The sequence below is a fragment of the Truncatella angustata genome (genome assembly GCF_020726525.1).
Source record: "Truncatella angustata strain MPI-SDFR-AT-0073 chromosome Unknown BKA67scaffold_8, whole genome shotgun sequence".
Classification (NCBI taxonomy): Eukaryota; Fungi; Ascomycota; class Sordariomycetes; order Amphisphaeriales; family Sporocadaceae; genus Truncatella; species Truncatella angustata.
The window spans coordinates 1,472,226-1,491,927 of record NW_025763388.1 but is presented as its reverse complement, the minus strand read 5'-3'; the positions used below and the strand labels follow the sequence as shown (position 1 = coordinate 1,491,927).

Genomic DNA, 19,702 nt, shown 5'->3' with positions numbered 1-19,702 from the left:
CACCCTTGGAGCCTCTACGCCACTTTCTCACACCGTTTGACGAAGATGACATGCCAGAGTTGAACAGTCGTGCTCTTACACGACGAGGAGCTGTCAAGCTCAAATTGCTCACAGGACCTCCACCAGAGGGAACACCAACGAGTGATGAGTCAATTGGTACATTTCTAGAACGGATGTATCACTAGTATCATTTGTGTCGAACCTGGTTTCCGACGGACATGCACGGCTGTCACAATGGGTGTTGGCAGGGGTGAGGGCATTGAGCAGACCAGAAATTGGCCCCAAAATATTTCAGTCGGTTCTTCACCGATAAAACAGGAAGGAACAATCGATTTTTCACCCTTATTCCGCATTGGTCGGCGTTAGAGCTATTGGGCACTGCGTATGCCCTGCAGTGGCGTTTTCGATTCTGTGGCATGGAGGTGTTGGTTGACAGTGACAGGGTGAGAGCACATCTGATGTCATGTCGCCTACTGATTAGGATAAAGGTGTGTCGTGGCGCATACAGCAGCTCTACTTATGAGACTTATAGACAGCAAATGCACTAATTGATCATCATAAGATCGCCTCTTTTGATTTGAACACTGGAATACAGAGTACCCGTGTACAGATCGTAGTAGCACTATGAGCATAATACCTTTCTTCTGCAAGGCAACATTGTTAATTCAAGCTCACACAATGCCGTGCCCAAACTCAAGACGCCCGAGACCTGTTGTGGCGCCGATTTCAAAATAATCAGTATCGGCATCGATAGGTAAGTAACAAGTCACCGGTATTCCTGCAAGCCATGTTCCACACTCCATGTTCCTAGCCATTACGAAGCCATGCATTGGGATGAACATTGCCAAGCCCATGGCCACAGTTCAAGACTTCCTGACGGACAAAATGTTCATGTACACGATACACTTGCATGCTCTCAGCCATCATCTAACTGGGCACTAGCAAAATCTCCTTTTCTGCAGGGCAGTGTGTCCTCTAGCCTCGTACTTATGGCATCACACAAGGCCCTGAGGATGAAATTATGGTGCCACTGCGCAAATCCAACGGTATGATGCCCACACAACTCCAAAGAATACTTTACTAGGAATGGCGGGCAAACAACACGCCGACCTGGAGGAGAATGGTCTGCTTATTGCTCGCCTCCTACGAAACCGTGGCGCCAGCAGATTTAAATCTTTCTCTTCACTGTCAGCCCTCCTGGTAGTTTATAACCACCACGAACTGGTTGTAACCGGCCGATCCGAGGGGAGAGCCGTCGATACTCGATGTTTATGAGGAAATCGTGTTGGTTGCTGGAGGATTTAGATTTCGACGAAGCGTATTACTCAGGTGGGAATTTGCAGGAAGCTTCCACCAGGGCACTTAATTATACTGGATTGGACTGTATTGCAGATTGGCTAATTCGGGGTGACGAAATTCGTGGGTACCGTAGTCTGAGCGAAGCGATCTCAGTTGTAAGATTTGTTCCAAGGCGCAGGAAAAAAATCAGGCAGGAGTCTTTGACAAGTAGTCGGCGGTTGCTGCTGTGCCAGTTGTTTGGAGCGATACGGGCTACAATCTATATGGGCGACAACTTCTTGTGTGCTGGGACTCTCGAAGTGGGCCCGCGAAACGTGTATACCCTGGGAGGCTGTCAAAATTCCGTGCTGCTTCGAGCTGTCGACGAGAGTAAGGTATGGGACTTGGTGCGTGTTCCTTGGTCAAATGGAGTTGTGGTCGGTGTGTTCTTGAATACTTAGTGGCAAACATTCAGATTGTGATGATGAAGAAAAGGAACCGCCAAAACAGGACATTCAGGAATTTGCTTACAGAGATGCTCCACGAAGATCTGCAAGTCTTGAAACTGCCCATTGACGTCCCGTTATACAATAAAGTAGTCAAGGAGGATCCGAACATAGATTGTTGGGTCAATGAACAATCTGAGGCGTTTTGGTCTCGTCCAGCTCCGTGTTGCCAGATAGTTTAAGCACATCGACTCAAATGTAAATCCTCAATCTTGTCCCATCAAGGACCATGCTGAAAGTCCACGTTTCTTGAAACAATAGTTCCTGCCAGAGCACGAGGTAATAATCCATAGAAGTTCTTCAACTACTTCTACTATACTGATCCATTCTAGGGTCAAGTTAATTCGTCTACTATATGAGAAATATGCCCGCGATATTATACCAACAGGATTGTGCCATGGTCCATGGCACGTGGTGCACTTTGATATCATCAATACCGATAAATTGTGGTGAAAGGTGCAGGCTTGTCACTTGCGATAGATATCACCTGCTAGCCGTTTCATTCCCACGGGAGAACCTGTGAACTCGGTTATTGGTAGCTGGTGCATGGTGTAAGCATAATCAATTAGCAGCGGTCAAAGGTCTGCGTTTTTGTCCGAAATGCTGCTCCGGCGAACTTGAGAAGACCAAATGTTGTTGACCTTACAGGGTTACGTTTTTGCACAGTATGTGACGTCATGATGTTAGACTCCTAAAACAGGATGCGGACAGACCCCGATTCCGGGAACCGACCAGAAGAATACAGTAACATAAAAAGATCGCTGAGCCACACTCTGAAACTATTCAATAAACCCATCAGTCTCATCACCAGTATTCAACGTTGATTTTGGACCAGATTAATCGACTCACCCGCACATCTCATCATGAACAACCAAAACTCAGGCGCATCCGGTGCCATCAAGGGAGGCACGAGCATGGTCGGCAATCTTGTCGGTGGTGTCGTGCGAACGACAGGAGGTGTGCTCGACACTGTCGTCTCGGGTACAGGAAAAACTGTCACGAGTACGTTTGGATCTGCTGCGAAACCTGTTGGTGATGCTCTCGTCTCTGTGGGCAACGGAGTTGGTGATGGCGCCAACAATGTCGCCAAGGGCAGCGAGCGATTAGGGAACTGGAAAGTTTAAGCACTGCAGTCGAATTTTGTTTTTATTGAGGCGACGATATGTGACCGCAGAAAGACTTCTCTCGCTCGATATACGGAAGATGAACAGTGTACGGTCATAATGGCTAGAAGATGACTGGGTCAGGCTAGGAGACATATTACAAGGGGATCTAAAAGCCGCAGCGAATGAGATTCTTGCATGAGATCGACAAATTTTGTGGATTGAGTTCACTACAACTGGCTCTGTGCCATGTGCTCCGTGTCGTTGTTGCAAACCCGAGCAATTGGGACTGATTCTCTGAACGGCTTGCCCAAGCGCGCACTTCGTGAGATTCTTGCGTAACGCCAGTGATGACTAATAAGTACGTTGATAAGTGTGGAAAACTTTCGTCTAAATAATTTGACTACTTACTCCAGGTATGAGTGCCGTATGGCATCGCGGCCATTCTTCGTTCTCCGCAACCGGCCAAGAGCCCGCTGTGGAGGTCGCCGATAGGGCTGAAGACTACTTGCAACGGCCGGTCCCGAAGCGGGCGCTGAGATATAGCGCTCACTATATATCAGCGTAATCTGCAATGTCTTGCAAGCTTATTTATTGCTGAAGTTTGTTGTGTCCCTTTATATCTCCAAGAAACTAAACAAGCTCCAATCATACATCATGGCGACGAAGTCTCAAACTCAAAATCCGAAGACCCTCCTCAGCGCACTACTGTCGGTCATCGAAAAACAGATCGTACCTTTGACAGCGAAGGGAGTGTCTTCAGGCAGCAAGCTCTTCGGTGCTGCTATTCTATCTAAGTCAACTCTAACCCCGTTGACTGTTGCCACCAACAATGAGCGTGTATCGCCCCTGCTACATGGTGAAATCAACTGCATTCAGCAATTCTTCACCTCTCCTACAACACTTGATGGCTCGCCGAGACCAGAAACGAAGGACTGTGTATTCATTGCCACACATGAGCCATGCTCACTATGCTTAAGCGGAATCACTTGGTCCGGGTTTGATAACTTCTTCTACCTCTTCACTTACGAAGACAGTCGGGATCTGTTCGCCATTCCATATGATATCCAGATACTCGAGGAAGTTTTCAGGGTGAAGGCTGACGGGGAGAGCGAAGATAATCACACGAAGCGGGAATTGTATAACCGAAAAAACAAGTTCTTCACGGCGAAAAGCTTCATGGACTTGGTGGGGGAACTAGATGGAGATGAGGACCGGAAGAAGTGGACTGCTGAGATCGAGAGGATAAAACGTCTGTACAATGGCTTGAGCGAGACGTATCAGGAAGGGAAAAAAGAGGGGGTAGAGAGTGCTAGTGTTTGGAAGTAATGAAGTAGGTACATTGAAAGATTGGCATCGAGGGAAACCAGAGTTGAGGTACAATTTTCGCAGTGGTCATTATTATCTCAGGTGAAATATCTGTAGCTACAGTGCGTATCTATTCGGACTTAAACTTTCTAGCATTCTTTCAACACTGGAATCTCTTATGAGTCTATTCCTCTCATGGAGAGTCTCCTCCAATCATTGATCTTTAGTATACTTGCATGATTGTCTCCACTTTTGACCATATCTGTAGAGAAATATCGGAATAGGCGCAAGACTCAGCATCATCGCCGCTAGTATTGTAAATCCCCAGCCATATCCAAATGATTCGACCAAGGGCGTTGTCAAAAGAGGGAGGAAAGTGCCCATGAGGCACCGCGTTACGATTAAAGCGGTAAGCGATGACGCTGAATAAATACCGGATGCATCAACAATATAAGTGAGCACAGGCAGGAACGCGAACTGCATTGCCGCACCGAATATTACGATAGCAAGGATCATCACCCACAGCGGCAGATGCAGCTGAGGTACCCAGCCGTAGAAGGCAATTGCGAGTGGCAAGGCAATCGCGCCAAGAATGACGAATGGCAGCCGATATTCAGGGGCCTCAAGGCCCTTATTGCGCTTGCGAAGCTCGACATAAACTTTGTCGAGCGTGTTATTGAGAAGGATTACGACGATGAGTGCACCAACACCTAATCCCACGGTTAATAATCTTTCAATCACAAGTGTATGCAGAGCACTTACTAAAGCTGATGTAAGCCGCTCCAGCGGCGGTAGGCTCCATATGGTAGATATTCTCTGAAATATCAGGTAGTGTTGTCGACATAACGTAAAAGAACGTGAAGACAACAGCACTAAACAGCGACATCAGCTGCAGCACAGGAGATTCCAAGAATACAATCAGCGGTCGCAAAACGGCTTCGCGGACTTTGGCAACACTGTGAACATCTTCATCAAATGCTGTCTTTAGCAAATCATTGCCTGTTTCTGCTCGCAATCTCGCAGCTTTTCTTCTCAGAATGGGCACCTTGTAAGTCTCCCGGTAGCATGTCAGGAAGAGTAACTCAGCGACACCAGCCAAAATTATGCTCATCCAGCACACGGCTCGCCATCCCAGTCCCTCTGCGACGACTATGCTAAGTAGAGGGCCAACAGCGCCGCCCGTGAGGGGTGCCAGAGAGATAAGGCTCATAGCTGTTCCGCGATGCTCCGAAGGGAAAAGGTCGCCAACGATTGCAGGATTCAACACATTTGTGGCTACGGCTACGCCAGTCAGAGCCCTTGCTGCGATGAACATGATACTGCTTTCCGACAGCACCGCCATCAGGGTGGCAAGAATGAATAACACATTGCAGATGTTGATTACAGGCCAGCGACCATACATTTCCGACAATGGGGCAATGAAGAGAGGCCCAGCAGCCTCACCGAGCTCCCAAATAGTGACTAGAAGGACACTAGCAGATTTGCTCGTCCGGCCATCATCAAGGTCGGATACGATGCGATTTGCGACTGGCACGACAGAAATGCATGTAAACGTGCTGATAACTAGGATCAGTCTCCATGTTCAAACTGCCTAGAAAATATTTGACTTACACAGTAAACGCCATCAAAGCCAGTAAAGCGACAATACTCCATTTGTAAGCGATTGGCCAATCCAGTGGGTTTTCCGTATCGCCATCAGGGTCAAAAGTGACGAGGTCCTTATCAGCGATCTGGTCGCTTTCTGGAATCGGGGCGCGGTCAGCCTCTGAAGGCAGCAAGGGTTGGGTCTCGTCCATAAAGCCGAATTGTTTTGTAAATTAAAACAATGCTAGACAAAAGAGAGGGAAATAGAAAACAAGTGGAAAAAAAAATGGTTGATGTTTTCAATTGCGTGATGGGTCTAGAGACAGAGGCCGATGCCGACGCCGGCTGTAAAGCGGACCCTCGACATTTCTTTGTCAAGTGCAAAAGGGCGCCAAAAGTGGTCAACTCCAGCACAATTCTGCAGCAGACAGCGTGTGGGGAAAGTGAATGTAATTCCCACACGCCCTTGCGGTGACCAATTACTACTATAGATAGATAGTATGGAGAATTATTAACCGCAACGGAGCAATAATCAGTTCTTTTCCAAGATGCCTCTATGCGCGAACACAAATGTACCCCCCACCCTCTTTGGGAAAGCACCTGCCCCTGCGGTTTCTTCAACCTGTAACTAGGTATACTAGATGTGCAAGGTAGTACCAAAGATTGACATTGCCGACTGAGTTACCCTGGAATTGTCCTAATGCAGAGCAAAAGCTCGGCCTGGAATGGTTTGGTACTAGACTAGGTTAGTTAGAATCGCTTGACTGGTAGGAATCTAACTGCTTTTTTGGACAAATTGCTAAAGACCCCGGAGGCTATCCTAACTGATTATGTACAATTATGATTGGATCGCACGATTCACGATCAACCAAGTGTTACGGAATACCACAGTAATGAGATGGCTTGTACTCCACCTTAAGAAATCGAGCCAATGAACCGGGACCAGTCTTTCGAGCTATCGTCTTAGTGACTATGTTTGCCGGCCGGCCGTGCTAACACTGAAGTACTACTATAATCTGTCCTAACCAACCTGTGGTGGGTCTTCGATTTACATAGGAAATACTATTATAATCGTTAAAGTGTCATGACGAGAGCCTACCAAGAGCTTTCTATTGCTGTTGTCCCAAGATTCTAACCTTAGCTCCGGGCTACCGATGTCGCATCCCCAGCCGCCTCTGATTGCCCAGAAGGAGCATCAGACTTCTCGAATCCATTTGTTGCAGGACTTGGTGCAGCCTCGACATCTTGGCCAGGGCGTTCCTGAGGCTTCTCTTCGATCTTCTTGTTGGTCAAGTCCCATCCTCCACCCCAGCCGACCCAGCCCTTCTCATGTGGACCTCTTATGAGGATTAAGATTAATGTTATTTCCACTAGACCGATGCTCAATGCGCCACTGTGTATCCAACCACCCGAAGCATAGAGTTTATTTCCTACAGCTGTCCCAAAAAGCTGTCCACAGAACGTCAAAACCATGTAGACAGAGTTCACTGCATTCTGGGCCTTGGTATCAACATTGGCAAATGCCATTCGGTTTGCAACAACAATGGTGTTCATCCCCAGATCTCCAAAGAAGGCCCAAATTACGGGACCTGCTAAGGAAAAAGTTCCTACAAATGTACCAATGACGACCGCGGCCTCGGTCACAATGATAGCGATAATCAACGTCCCGCTAGTGTGGATGCGGGACGTTAGAAGCCGAGACACAACTGGGTTGAGGAAGACGGGTGATATGCCAATAAGAGCAAAAAGACCGATTGTCAGAGTCGAGAGGTTGAAAGGCGGACCAGCTAATTGAAAGGTCAAAGTCGTCCAAAATGAGGTGAACATGGCCATGGTGAAAAAAGCGATTAGACTGCACTGTGTCAAGATCGGATGCTTAAATGGCATCTTGACAATCGAGAGCAGAGAGAGCAGGTAAGAGCCATCCGGTCGAAGGATTGGATAATCTGGCATGTAACAAAAAAGCAACGTGAAAATTGCAATTTGAAGTCCAAACGACATCCAATAGACACTACGCCACGAGCTATACTGAGTGATGATACCAGACAGCAGACGGGCTATGAGTATACCAAAGACCAAGCCCGACATAACAATTGAGATCATGGTTGCACGATGGCGTTGTGGTGCATATTGTACAGCCAATGGAAACATGAGCTGAGGTGTGACAGTTAACATTCCCACGAGGAATGATATACCCAGGAAAACTTCGAAGGAATGAGTCAAAGTCAACCCCAGCCACTATCGGTTATTAGTAATGCTCAAGATGCAGTTGCACGGAAATCTTGCCTACCAGAACGGCTGTAACAAATATCAATCCTAGAATTAACGGCCGCCGGCGAACTATATCCCCGATTGGAATTACGAACAAGAGCCCTGCTGCGTAGCCGGCTTGCATAATGGTCGGGACAAGCGAAGAACGCTCATCTGTGACATTGAAATCCTCCGCCAGGACATTTAAGATTGGATGATTGTAGTATAAGTTAGCGACACTGAAAGCCGCAGCCTATGATGGGAGTCAGTGACCGGTTATCCTTGCAGTGAAGTTCTGTCAAACCCACAAAGCCAAAGATGATATTTTGGGCCCATGTTAAATCGTGGTTCGCGCTCGAGTCCCATTTCAGCCACGGGGGCGTCCATAGCAAGCGATTAACGACGTTCGCCCAACGCCCACGTGGTGGCGCTTCTATCTCTGCTTCTGCAGCACGGGACTGTGGTTGAGACGTCATCTAATCGAAGTTGATTCCAATGTGTATGCTGTTGAATTGAGCCGAGGAATACTGTCTTAATTTGTACAAATCTGGGATGCAATGATTGGAAATCAATGTCAAAAGAATCATCACCGCGACATTTCCGGTTGACTTAACGCCGACTAGCAACAATTTCAGCGGAGTTGCATCATCGAACATACATTGAGTTTTAGCGTTCCTTTGGGCGCTAAGTCCGACGTATGAATCACGACGGCCGTGCCCCTGGAGATCACTCGCTTATTATCACTGCAGAGGACGCGTTCCATTTTCTGCACCTAGGTGCCCTAATCTCGGTTGTTGTTTCTAACCTTTAATGAACTTCAATAGCTACTCCGAGTCGCGAATCTTATTCAGGCTGCCACCACTTGTCACGAGTCTAGTTGCCTGACTGAGCAGCTGTCGAACAGTTCATGGTACCTTGTGGGCTGCCGAAATATCAGACGTGCGATGGCTCTGCCCCTAGGTGTTCTGCAATCGTCCTCCCCGTGTACTGGCTTCTTGGTGGCCAGATTCTGCTGAACGCAATGTACAAAGCAGAACTACTCAGGAACGCATAGAAATATCCTAGTGCATAGAGATTCGAGGCGCCTGCAGAGACGTTGAGCGTAGATGTAACAGCTTTTGCAAAACCCGGCAGCAACGGCGTGAAGCCTACAACAAAAGCAACAACTGCTCGCCAATTCGTCCCCCACTTCTCGTAGGAGTAGATGCCGTGGGGCTGGTACATTTCCAGGACATCTGCCCTCTGTTTGTTAACAATCCAGTAATCAGAGATCAAGATGCCAGCCATGGGGGCCAACCAGATTGAGTAACCATCCATGAACGTTAGCAGGGACTCAGCAGAGGCCAAAATCTCCCATGGACACATAGCCCACCCTCCAAGGAATGCGCATACGTATTGCGCTCTTCGAAGATTTAGGTACCTGGGGAACAGTGTGGACAGATCCACGGCCACAGATATACTGTTGGCAGAAATATTGATGCCAATGCTAGCGATCAGGAAAGCAAGCGCGATGAAAAACGCTGCAGCTCGCCCACCAGGCGAAGTCCATTTGTCAATAATCAGCATAGGATCCCAAAGCACCTCGCCATACATCAGACGGGTTCCATTAGCGCCAATGATACCAAAGAGCATCATGAGGATGAAGGCGACCGGAATGATAATCAACTGGACATATGGACTATTGGGCTTCTTCGAGTATCTTGCGAAGTCGTTCATGTTGACACCCAGCGTTGCGAAATTGCCGATCATAGCGTTGACACCGGACATGAATGCCCACCCAAGTGACGATCCAGAATAGGAATTTCCATAAGTGAAGACCTGGTCCCCGCCACCTGTGCTATGGATCACCCATCCTAGGATCGCAAAGCCAGCAATTGGTGTTACAATAGCTTTGAAGGTGAAGAACCAATGGAGCTGGTGAGCTGGAATAGAGTGAAAGGGCAACACCAGAATAAAGTATATGAAATAGCATATCATAAAGCCAGTGTCGATGTTCGCTGATTCAGGCAAATGATTAGGAATATTCCGGAAGTTCGGTACCCAAGCATATATGATAGACCGAATGCACTCTGCTCCAGTGTATGTGCCAATTCCATACCAAAAGATACTAACAATGACACGGAATACGATCATCACGTAAGAGAAGTAAAACCCGAATGCGGAACGTGCTTGTATAGTGAAAGGGATGTGCAAGCGAGCGCCTTTCGATGCTAGGTCAGTCATATTTCTCGAAGCGTATGGGCAGCTTACCGATGATGCCATTGTAGGTAACCACCAAAGCCGTCACGAAATTGCCAATAACAACAGCAACGAGAGCTAGTTTCCAAGAAAGACCAATTGAAATCAGTGACGCGCCGATGCGCCAATTTGAAATAGCAAAAGCGTCGGAAATCCAGTAAGTAACAAAGTTGTACTGTTTACTGAATTAGCTTTTGTACGGGATGCCGCTCTCTTGGATCATACCGTATGCCATGTTTGCTGCTCTGGCGGGACCGGATCTAGGTCCTTGTTACTCCAAGGAGTGCCGGGAGGAGCATAACTGCTTTCTTCGACCTCGAGTGTCGCGTGGCCCTTGATTCTAGACCAGAGTCCACCTTTGTGCGGCGAATCCACTGACCCCGCGACCATATGGGCGTTGCTCGTGGGGTAACTGACGTCTTTCTCCATACTGGCTCAATTCTTAAAAACTATGTTGTTATACAACTTCTCACAACTTCTCAGAATCAAGCGTTCAAGTACGTAACAAGAACTACAAGATGGCCCCAGGCCGTTTTGTAGTGCGTACGGCTCTCAAGATGCTCCAAAAACATCCCTGTCTAACGGCCCCCTGTTCATATGGTGAGAACCTCAATCTTGGGCCTGCCGATAAGAGCTCTCCACAGACGGAGCTCTCTAACCAGATCGGCATACATAAAGTATTCAAAAAACTACAGTGTCGCAACCAGTGACCAATCAAAACATGCCGTCTTGTAAGCTAAACTGAGTGTCGTTAAGGATCTCGGACCAGGCTTGTTCGTCCATTGCTATTCGGGTGATGGTGTGCTGATAAGAAACACTTGTCGAAACACCGACCTCTAGAATACTGGCGGAGGCACCCGCCACCATGAAATCTATTCGAATCCACGACTTCCTGGTAAGTAGGAGTGACGGACATGGCCGATACAGGTGCCTCGTCAGAAATTGTGCTTCTAAATGGATAATCGAATAACTGTGCAACACAGCATGCCGGCCGGTGCTGCCGGTAGGAGGTTCCGACCGTGTCGTAACAATATGCCGCCGGCAGACCATTTGCTGGTAGCGCAATTGTACCCATGTCTGAGATCATATGTTATCCACCTGAATGGCTCTCATGCGCCAGACTGCCCTATTCAAATTCATGGTTGTGATGATGGCAACCACAAATTGAACTGTACCGTTAATCAAAATGTCATCACTTGGGACTTCCAACGCGACAGGGGCCCATCTAACAATCACGCCAGAAGAGCTGTTTGAGCTTCGGCATGTCGCCAGAGGAACTACACAGCCGAGCCTGATCATCAGGCGCGGTACCATTCTTGCGGTGCATACCGGTGAATTACTGAAGAGGGATGTCATCATCAAAGGTAGACACATTGCAGCTGTTACACCATGGAATTATTTCCCAAGAACAAAGTACGCAGTAGACTCTCCGATTGAAGAGATTGATGCCAGTGGAAAGTTCATCAGTCCTGGCTTCATCGACACACATATCCATATTGAGTACACGAAGTTGACACCGGGAGAACTGGCAAGGCTATGCGTTCCGAGAGGAACCACAACCGTCTTAGCTGATGCAAACTGCATTGCGAATGTATGTAGCCTCAATAGCGACTATGGTGACTATTGGACGCTAATCTTTGGACAACCGGCATAGGTTCTAGGAGGAAAAGGAATGGACTTTATGGGTATGTCAATCTGGTTAACGCGGTCAAGTACAGCCACTAAACGTGGTTTCAGGTACAACTACAACACCGCTTCGAATTTTCCGGCAAGTCTCTCATAAAGTCCCCATGAGTGGTCCTGATATCGAGCTCGGAGGTACTTCGTTATCTACCCAAGAGATATGTAGCCGCGTGTCCAGACGCGAGGCAGCGACGCTGGGCGAGTCGAATCCTTTCTCTCTCGACAAAGCCTCTGCTGAAAAGCAAGCTGCTGCTCTGCATGCAGGGAAACGCATCACGGGCCATTCGGCTTTGCTCGTTAATGAGCCGCTATGGGCTTATTGTGCGGTAAGGATCCTCTCTCTTTTACGTTAGCTTCGTGACTGACATAACCGCAGGGAGGTATCGGCGATGACCATAACGCTCACAGACCACAAGATGTCATTGAGCGTCTACGCCTGGGCATGATGTTGACGGTGATGTCCGGAAGTATGAACTCGAACATTGATTCTGTTTTTAACAATTTCGAGCTGTACAAAGATGGTCTCAAGTACATCAGCTTTTGTGCCGATGACAAATATTGCGAAGACCTCGATAAAACCGGTCATATCGACCTGCACGTACGGAGATCGATCGAGCTTGGTGTGCCTGTCTTGGAAGCGTACAAAATGGCAACGATAAATGCGGCATCCTACTACCGACTTGACCATTTGATAGGGAGTGTCACGCCTGGGAAACTGGCCGACTTACTCATTCTGGATAGGCTCGAAGATGCGCTGTACGTGTTCTTCCAATATCCTATTTTGTATGTAATTTACTTATAAGATTATCAGTTCGAGCGTGGTTATCGGAAATGGGTTGGTCGTAGCCCAAGACAACAGAGCCCTCTTTTCCAATAACGACCCCATCCCCGACTTCACGCTGAACACAGTGAACATCCACGACGAGCATCTCGTGGCATCTTCTTACCATCTCTTTCCTCCTGCGGATTTGACGGGACCCCCCTTGCAAGCATGGGTTCAATGTGTAGAAATGTACGATGGATATTTCAAGCGCGCCTTTCATGCCTCGCTTCCTGTTGACTCCGAGCCACCACACAACATCCTCTGTGACCTGGAGAATGATGTCTTGAAAGTGGTAATTGTGGATCGACACCATGGCACGCCCAACCGTGGTATTGCGTTCGTGCGAGGATTCGGCTTGAAAAGGGGTGCCATTGCCACGACTACGAACTGTGAGAATCAGAATCTGGTTGTAATTGGCGTGGACGATGAGTCGATTGCTGCAGCAGTGCGTGCGATGCAGAACCTGGGCGGTGGAATGCTAGCGGTCGGGGAACATGGGACAAGTGTGCTAGGGACAGTCAAGCTGGACGTTGCAGGCTGCATGTCTTCCGACCCTTGGGAAAAGGTCAGGGATGCTAGCTTGAAGTTGGACAAGGTGGTGAGAGATGAGCTTGGGTGTACGATGGACCAGAACCCTTTCTTGATCGCCAGTTTTGTTGGTCTTGTCGCTGTGCCGGACCTGGGATTGACGGAGCTGGGGCTCGTGGTAGGTGCTGGTGAATCACTGATGGATCCAGTACTGAAGATAGCGCCTGTTGCTACCACAATAGGCAATGGCACAGCAGAAAATGCAGTACTTGATCTGCAGGCCATCAGAGTCTGCTGTAGATGCCCGAGTCACATTCACTCTGGGGCGAACTGAATGAAAGTCGAGAATTTGCATCCGACTAATACCAAACAAATGAAGGGAGAACGGGAGCTGAAAATTAGCATCTAGTCTGCCATCGAAGTCGATTGTGTTTTGGCCGGGCACGAGAGTCGTCATAAGGTAGCAACATTCATAAGATGTCAGGTTCATCTTGTTTTGTGCCTCGCAACCATGTGCAAACGTGTGAGCATTAATGCAGAGCAACTAGGTGCAGATGACTTGGCTATATTCCGGCCATAAGAGGGTTAAGCTCAACAATTCGGTAGAGTTTACATAGTCTTGTTGGTCATGTCTCCAGAAATATTCTAGGCCTTTTTTTCTTCTTTTTTTCCCCCTCTTCTTTTCTGTATGATTGAAGGACTGTAGTAGTTGCTTTCTAAATCAGTGGTCGGGAAGTCATAATGTGACAGGTGCGGTCAGTGCTGTTCTTGGTTCAAACATGACAAGCGCAATAACAGCGGTTATATGCAACAATTGGATGGATGGCCGATTCGGAAGAACTCCCAGAGTCAATTTCCATGGGCTGATAGTTCGAGCAGACCAATGGCCAAGTCTATTTCAGTCGCCACCAACGTGGCTGATATTTCCAACAAGTTCAGGTTCATGCTAACCATCTCAGCAGTATGGTTCATGCCCGTATTAATCTCATTCAATAGAGGGGATCCTCTTTAAATAACCAGTCCGCCTAACAGGCACAGTTCATTTCTAGTTCAAGCGCCGAAAGGCAGAATCGCAAGGAATGGGGTTCTTCAGAAAACAACCCAGTCCGCCGGAAGGCATTCCAACAATCAAGCAAACATGTAAGCAGCTACCAGAATTCCAAATCGGCCATCCACCCACTTTCTCTTTTTGTAAAAATATTACTTCACCGGATTGAAAGTATTTTATGGCTAAAATACATTAGATGCACAACATCAGATACAACAAATCAGAATCGAACAGGACAGAACATGCTCAAAAGCAGCCCATGCATAATCACGGTCACCACTTTATGACCTACGTTATTAAGCATTTTCCACACCACGAACAGATTTAATCATGGGGGGGGGGGGGGGGGGCCTCCAGATCAAATCAGTGCACATCCTCAAAAGCGACCAGTGATAGACACGTCACGTATGATGATCAATAATAGTCTATTGATATGGAGTGTGATGTAACGGCGAGGAGTAGAGCTTTCAACTATTCTACTGAAGGCTACCTAAAGTGGTTGCCCTGGGTGTGTACCTGAGGCATCCATTAACCAGACATCCAAATATCTTTTTGTTTCGATCTTCTGAAGATTCGTTTTATCCAATTTGTAGTTTCTTGCTTGGAGGTAGTGCTCAGGCCCTCTATATATGGCACGGCTTTGTCTTGAGCATGGCTTATATTTCAGCTCTTTACAGCCATATTTTCCAAATTCGCCGTTGACGAAAATTACACACGTTTTCTTGTCTTGGCAATCCCGATTTCCCCAAACTGATAATTATTGCACTGTAATCGCCCGAGTACACGGTCAACTTTCCAAGGTACGTGGTCAGTTCTCACTAAGAGAACCAATACGACGTGGGATCTATTGCCTCGTTTGGAGTTCGTTGTACTGTACATATGACACTATACTTCCTTTAAATGCGTTGGACCGAGGGGGAACCATTGATATCTTTCACACGCGAGATATTAGATAAGTACTGGACGACCCCAGACCTCATCCATTTGCTGGCGACCCCGCAGGTTTCTGCTTCGCAGGCAGATTCAGAGCTAGTGGCGCTGGTTGCGCGCTCTTGATCCCACACTGAACCTCGATACTCCGGATGATGCCGCCGACAGGCCTCAGCTCATCCATGAAGACCGCAAGGTTCGTAAAGCTGGCACATCCAGGTTCGCCAAATATCCTTGCTTGACACCCGTCTTCCATATTGGCCATAAACGTGCCACACTCAGCTTGTGGCACCACTGTCACGTTATAACACGTTGGGCCCGGTGGAGTATCCAGCCCGGGGCCTTTTGGAATATTTAGATTGAAGATGGGTGTTCCGCGACACTCCTTCGGGCCTGGCGAGGAGCTGTAGAGCAGTACAGTTATAGGCAGAATTGGCTTCGCTGGCATTGCTTGCGGCGTGGGTTGAGCTAGTGGTATAGGCGTCTTGGTCGCATTCAGAGGGGCAATAGACTGGACCATCGCTTCTTCGCCAATGTTCGGAATATCTGTTTGCGAAACTGTGCCGTCAACCATGAGGGCTGCTTGTTGGTCGCTGAGGCGCCTGCGCTGTGCGCTGCTCGGCGACGCCAGGATCGTGAGAATGAGCGCTATTGTTGGCGCAGGAAGACGCATGTTTGATTATTTGCAAGACCAGTTCACTTTGTCAACGCAGTAGGGATAGAGTTGCGAAATTTGGAAATGCAAAATCTGGGGTTGCGGCAAGTTTATGTGTCGTCTCATGATACCGCCAAGCGCGTCGTGGGCGCTATCTTGGCGTTTCATCGCGGACGACCCTGCGCTCGCATTTGTACAGCTTGAGCTTATAATCACCAATATGCTAACCTAAAGACACTGCTGGCCTGAGGTTGAAAGGTGAACACGGCGTTGTCAATAGGTAGTTGCTAATCATGTTCTGGCGCATTGACCTCAACACATTGGCAGTAGGTGTTGGTCTGCTGGAATGTGCTCCATATACCGCGAGCTTAGATTGGACCCTTACATGGGAGTTAAACCTTTGGAATTCAAATGGCCGATTGCGTCGTCGTAAGTTGAGTGCCAGGAACCCGCTGCAACTAGACTAAGACAACGTCCCGGACAAATCTGACTCGTGGCCGGCTTTTGACACCAACAGTCCCGATCATGAGCACTGTGAATCTTTCATGACTTCAATGATTCACAGCTAAGGTGGTTTTCCAACTGAATAACAGCCTTCAAGATTGCGGGTTTGTATCTTCCTCATCGCCTGGTCTCCTCACGAATAGCCCAGTATTTACAGTGTGTACTGTAGGTAGAGTAGACCAAGGTCAGCAGGCTAAATGCCCCTCATTCGGAAGACGCCGCAATCGTCATGGCTCCGGGCCTGTGACTTGTGACCGTCCTCGTTCTTGTTCCCCTACGGATCCGTGCATAGCTCCCTAACCTTAATTCCCTTCAGGCGCATGGCCCACTGATGAGCCAGCCTTCAATCAATCGCGTCACTTGCCATCGGGCCGCCATTCACGACCAGTCTCGAGCGCAACCTCAACCTCAACCTCGACCTCGACCTCGACCTCGACCTCGACCTCATCCTACCCTTTCTTCGACTTGATCCAACTTGATCTTCTACTCTTTTCCAAAACGTTGTCCCCGAAACACAACACCCAACCCCTACACTGCGACAACCACCTACTTCACACTTGCAAACGTCCTTCGCCCGGCCTCGGACGCTCCAGCTATCCTGATCCTTATCAGTACCTACGATCACGATAAGAAACCATCCGGCTCAACCGTCAAGATGAGTAGCCCTCGCAGACGTATTGAGACCGACGTGAGTAGTTCCAGTGTGACTCGGCCATTTTGTTTAGTATTCTCGGCTGACAGCGCATTTGCAGGTCATGAAGTAATGCAAATCCTACCGTCATGCCACGACATGGAGGCGCTGACTGTGTTTGCAGGATGTACGACCACTGCCACTGTCACATGAGCGACAATAAGCGAATGAATTCTGGTGCTGATGTTGCTTGAATATAGGCTCATGAGCGATTATGAAGTCACTTTGGTCAATGACAACAGTAAGTATCCTCCGCATCTCACCATAACCTTGTTGTGGACTGACTGACTGACTGACCCGTGCTCGCAGTGTAACCGAAGATCCCCCCCCCCCACCTACTGATGCGCAAGTGCTCACGATTGTTCAGGCAGGAGTTCTACGTGCGTTTCAAGGGACCGACAGAGAGTACGTCTCAGCAACAACGATATTGAGACTCCCCCGATTTCAACCAACCTACTAACACAAGAGACAGCGCCTTTCGAAAACGGAGTTTGGAAAGTTCACGTCGAGTTGCCCGATCAATACCCCTATAAATCACCAAGCATCGGCTTTGTCAACAGGATCTATCACCCCAATATCGATGAGCTGTGAGTGCGCTTGGTTACACCGTGCTACTGCCACACAAGATGCAAGGGTAGACGCAGACGCTAAGAGCTGGTTTATTATAGATCGGGATCCGTCTGCTTGGATGTCATCAACCAGACATGGTCGCCCATGTTTGACATGATCAACATCTTCGAGGTCTTCTTGCCCCAACTCTTGCGATACCCCAACCCTTCCGACCCCCTAAACGGCGAGGCGGCTGCCATGCTCATGAGAGAACCCAAGAGCTACGATGCGAAGGTCAAGGGTGCGATACACTTCCAGTAAAGATCAAAGCAAAATTACGAAGCTGACTATGGCTACAGAATATGTTCAAAAATACGCCAGCAAGGATGCCGCCAACGAGGCCGGAGCCGAAGATGAGGACGAGTCTGACATGTCCTCAGTAGCCAGTTTTGGAGACGAAGAGGACGAGCCAGCAGGACAGATGGATGATGTATGATGCGGGCAAAGAACGAACCATTCCTTTTGTTGTCTCTCCTTTGTCATCACAGGTTAGGATGCGGAGTCTTTGCGTTTGATATCATGGATGGAAAGGAGTTTATTTGCCTGGAGTTTGCATAAGACCAACCTCCACTTCGACATCGCTGAGATTTACGCCCTCTGGCTTGTTCTTTGATTTTACACCAATCGGCTTTTCACTTTCCGAGTGGAAATGACTTTCCAGACTGTTCTAGTTAAAAACAAATGAAACCAACTGGGCGCCATCTAACAATTCGTCGAGGTGATGTGTAATTCTTCTGTCAGTTCTAAGTCGTGTAACATGACTATGTACGGCCATTGGAACAGCCAGGAATTTGCAGTATTCCGCCATCTCGTCGATGGGCGCGCCATGATCATCCTGCTTCTGCTCTCGCAACCCAACTGCAAGCTGAACTTTACCCCGGCCTCCTAGCTGATTATACATGTTTACTTTCTCTCGTATCATTACGTATTGTCGTTATCGAGCCAGCCGAACATGCGAATTGTCAATTTGCAACCGGTTCACTTCCGCAAGGTAAGACATCGGTTGAGATTTTAGCCAATAATCCTTAAGACGGGACAGCTTTATGCCGTGAAGCATCAGTAGAGGTACTCATGCAGATATGGACCTGTAGGTCATAGGTCGAATCGTCGATATATATATGGACATGATCAATATCTAGTATAGTAGCATCCCACTCATCAAATCTATGCCTAGCCAACACCCCGTAATAGTGAGCGACGAATTAGTTGATTCAACTGCTCCACACCTTACGTCTTTAAAATAGTAATATCGTAGTGCCTCTCATATATGTGCTAGGAACATGAATCGATTAACTTGCAGAGATACTCGAGTGGCTTCGAAACGGAATTGCTTGCTCATATTGCAGATAGTATTGAAACCAGCCACAACGCATCATTCGTCTTCTTGAATTCTTTGTACCTGTCGAAAAATCGAAGATTTGGTCTCCGTTCCGAAGTATCCGGGTTCACATACAAGCAATTTCTTCCCGATTTGTTCGACACTACCATGACGCTTTGCACAAGGGCTGGGCGCCAGACCATATTGTGAATCTTACGGAGTAGTGACATAAAGCCATGGAATTTCCACGCCAAGCCGCTCTTTTACCACTAGCCCCGCCAATCCGGATCCTTTCACCCTTCTCGCAATGAATTTGGTGAATACGTTCGCTGTATCTCTTGGCGTTCTGGGAAAAGCTCAGCGTGACATGCCAGTCAAGTATAGTCGAATTCCACTCCGCTCCCCTACACAGATCCATATGAGATTACACAAATAAACTAGGCAGCCATCGCTGTTGCCACGATTTTCCATTTTCCCACCTTCAATCATAGAAGAGTGCCACTTTGCAGTCTCCATTCTCCAGGCGGGAAGTCAACAAAAGGCATCCTCTCAACTCCTAGCCATAATCCGCCACACACGCCATGACTAACCTGAACACGATAGGTTTATACAGCCGAAGAGACGCGAGCCGCAATGGACACCATGT

General features: G+C 48.1%; 7 protein-coding genes across 7 annotated transcripts; 3 read left to right on the top strand and 4 right to left on the bottom strand.

Moving 5' to 3' along the window:
• The first annotated feature begins 3,226 nt into the window (after positions 1 to 3,226).
• Positions 3,227 to 4,312, top strand: BKA67DRAFT_397174 (cytidine deaminase-like protein). Its single transcript, XM_046096659.1, has one exon. The coding sequence runs from the start codon at positions 3,545 to 3,547 to the stop codon at positions 4,214 to 4,216; it is 672 nt and encodes a 223-aa protein (XP_045954262.1). The 5' UTR covers positions 3,227 to 3,544; the 3' UTR covers positions 4,217 to 4,312.
• A 96-nt stretch (positions 4,313 to 4,408) lies between these two features.
• On the bottom strand, positions 4,409 to 5,991 carry BKA67DRAFT_662509 (MFS transporter; the record flags this gene model as incomplete). Its single annotated transcript, XM_046108014.1, has 3 exons — positions 4,409 to 4,905; positions 4,958 to 5,751; positions 5,807 to 5,991. 3 exons carry the CDS (start codon positions 5,989 to 5,991, stop codon positions 4,409 to 4,411), a joined length of 1,476 nt encoding a protein of 491 aa, XP_045954261.1.
• Positions 5,992 to 6,916: 925 nt separating this feature from the next.
• On the bottom strand, positions 6,917 to 8,505 carry BKA67DRAFT_594669 (major facilitator superfamily domain-containing protein; the record flags this gene model as incomplete). The annotated part of the gene is made up of 4 exons (XM_046105071.1): positions 6,917 to 7,057; positions 7,097 to 8,017; positions 8,070 to 8,282; positions 8,338 to 8,505. The coding sequence occupies 4 exons, from the start codon at positions 8,503 to 8,505 to the stop codon at positions 6,917 to 6,919; spliced, it is 1,443 nt and encodes a 480-aa protein (XP_045954260.1).
• A 457-nt stretch (positions 8,506 to 8,962) lies between these two features.
• BKA67DRAFT_523670 (uridine permease-like protein Fui1) lies at positions 8,963 to 10,657 on the bottom strand (the record flags this gene model as incomplete). The annotated part of the gene is made up of 3 exons (XM_046098492.1): positions 8,963 to 10,230; positions 10,280 to 10,442; positions 10,493 to 10,657. The coding sequence occupies 3 exons, from the start codon at positions 10,655 to 10,657 to the stop codon at positions 8,963 to 8,965; spliced, it is 1,596 nt and encodes a 531-aa protein (XP_045954259.1).
• Positions 10,658 to 11,259: 602 nt separating this feature from the next.
• Positions 11,260 to 13,841, top strand: BKA67DRAFT_397153 (adenine deaminase). Its single transcript, XM_046096658.1, has 5 exons — positions 11,260 to 11,858; positions 11,922 to 11,952; positions 12,005 to 12,276; positions 12,327 to 12,706; positions 12,762 to 13,841. The coding sequence occupies exons 1-5, from the start codon at positions 11,454 to 11,456 to the stop codon at positions 13,633 to 13,635; spliced, it is 1,962 nt and encodes a 653-aa protein (XP_045954258.1). The 5' UTR covers positions 11,260 to 11,453; the 3' UTR covers positions 13,636 to 13,841.
• A 1,484-nt stretch (positions 13,842 to 15,325) lies between these two features.
• On the bottom strand, positions 15,326 to 15,952 carry BKA67DRAFT_539590 (uncharacterized protein; the record flags this gene model as incomplete). The annotated part of the gene is made up of 1 exon (XM_046100665.1): positions 15,326 to 15,952. One exon carries the CDS (start codon positions 15,950 to 15,952, stop codon positions 15,326 to 15,328), a length of 627 nt encoding a protein of 208 aa, XP_045954257.1.
• A 1,360-nt stretch (positions 15,953 to 17,312) lies between these two features.
• On the top strand, positions 17,313 to 18,313 carry BKA67DRAFT_682998 (ubiquitin-conjugating enzyme/RWD-like protein; the record flags this gene model as incomplete). The annotated part of the gene is made up of 5 exons (XM_046108961.1): positions 17,313 to 17,374; positions 17,497 to 17,534; positions 17,602 to 17,716; positions 17,798 to 17,979; positions 18,038 to 18,313. 5 exons carry the CDS (start codon positions 17,313 to 17,315, stop codon positions 18,172 to 18,174), a joined length of 534 nt encoding a protein of 177 aa, XP_045954256.1. The 3' UTR covers positions 18,175 to 18,313.
• Positions 18,314 to 19,702: the final 1,389 nt, after the last annotated feature.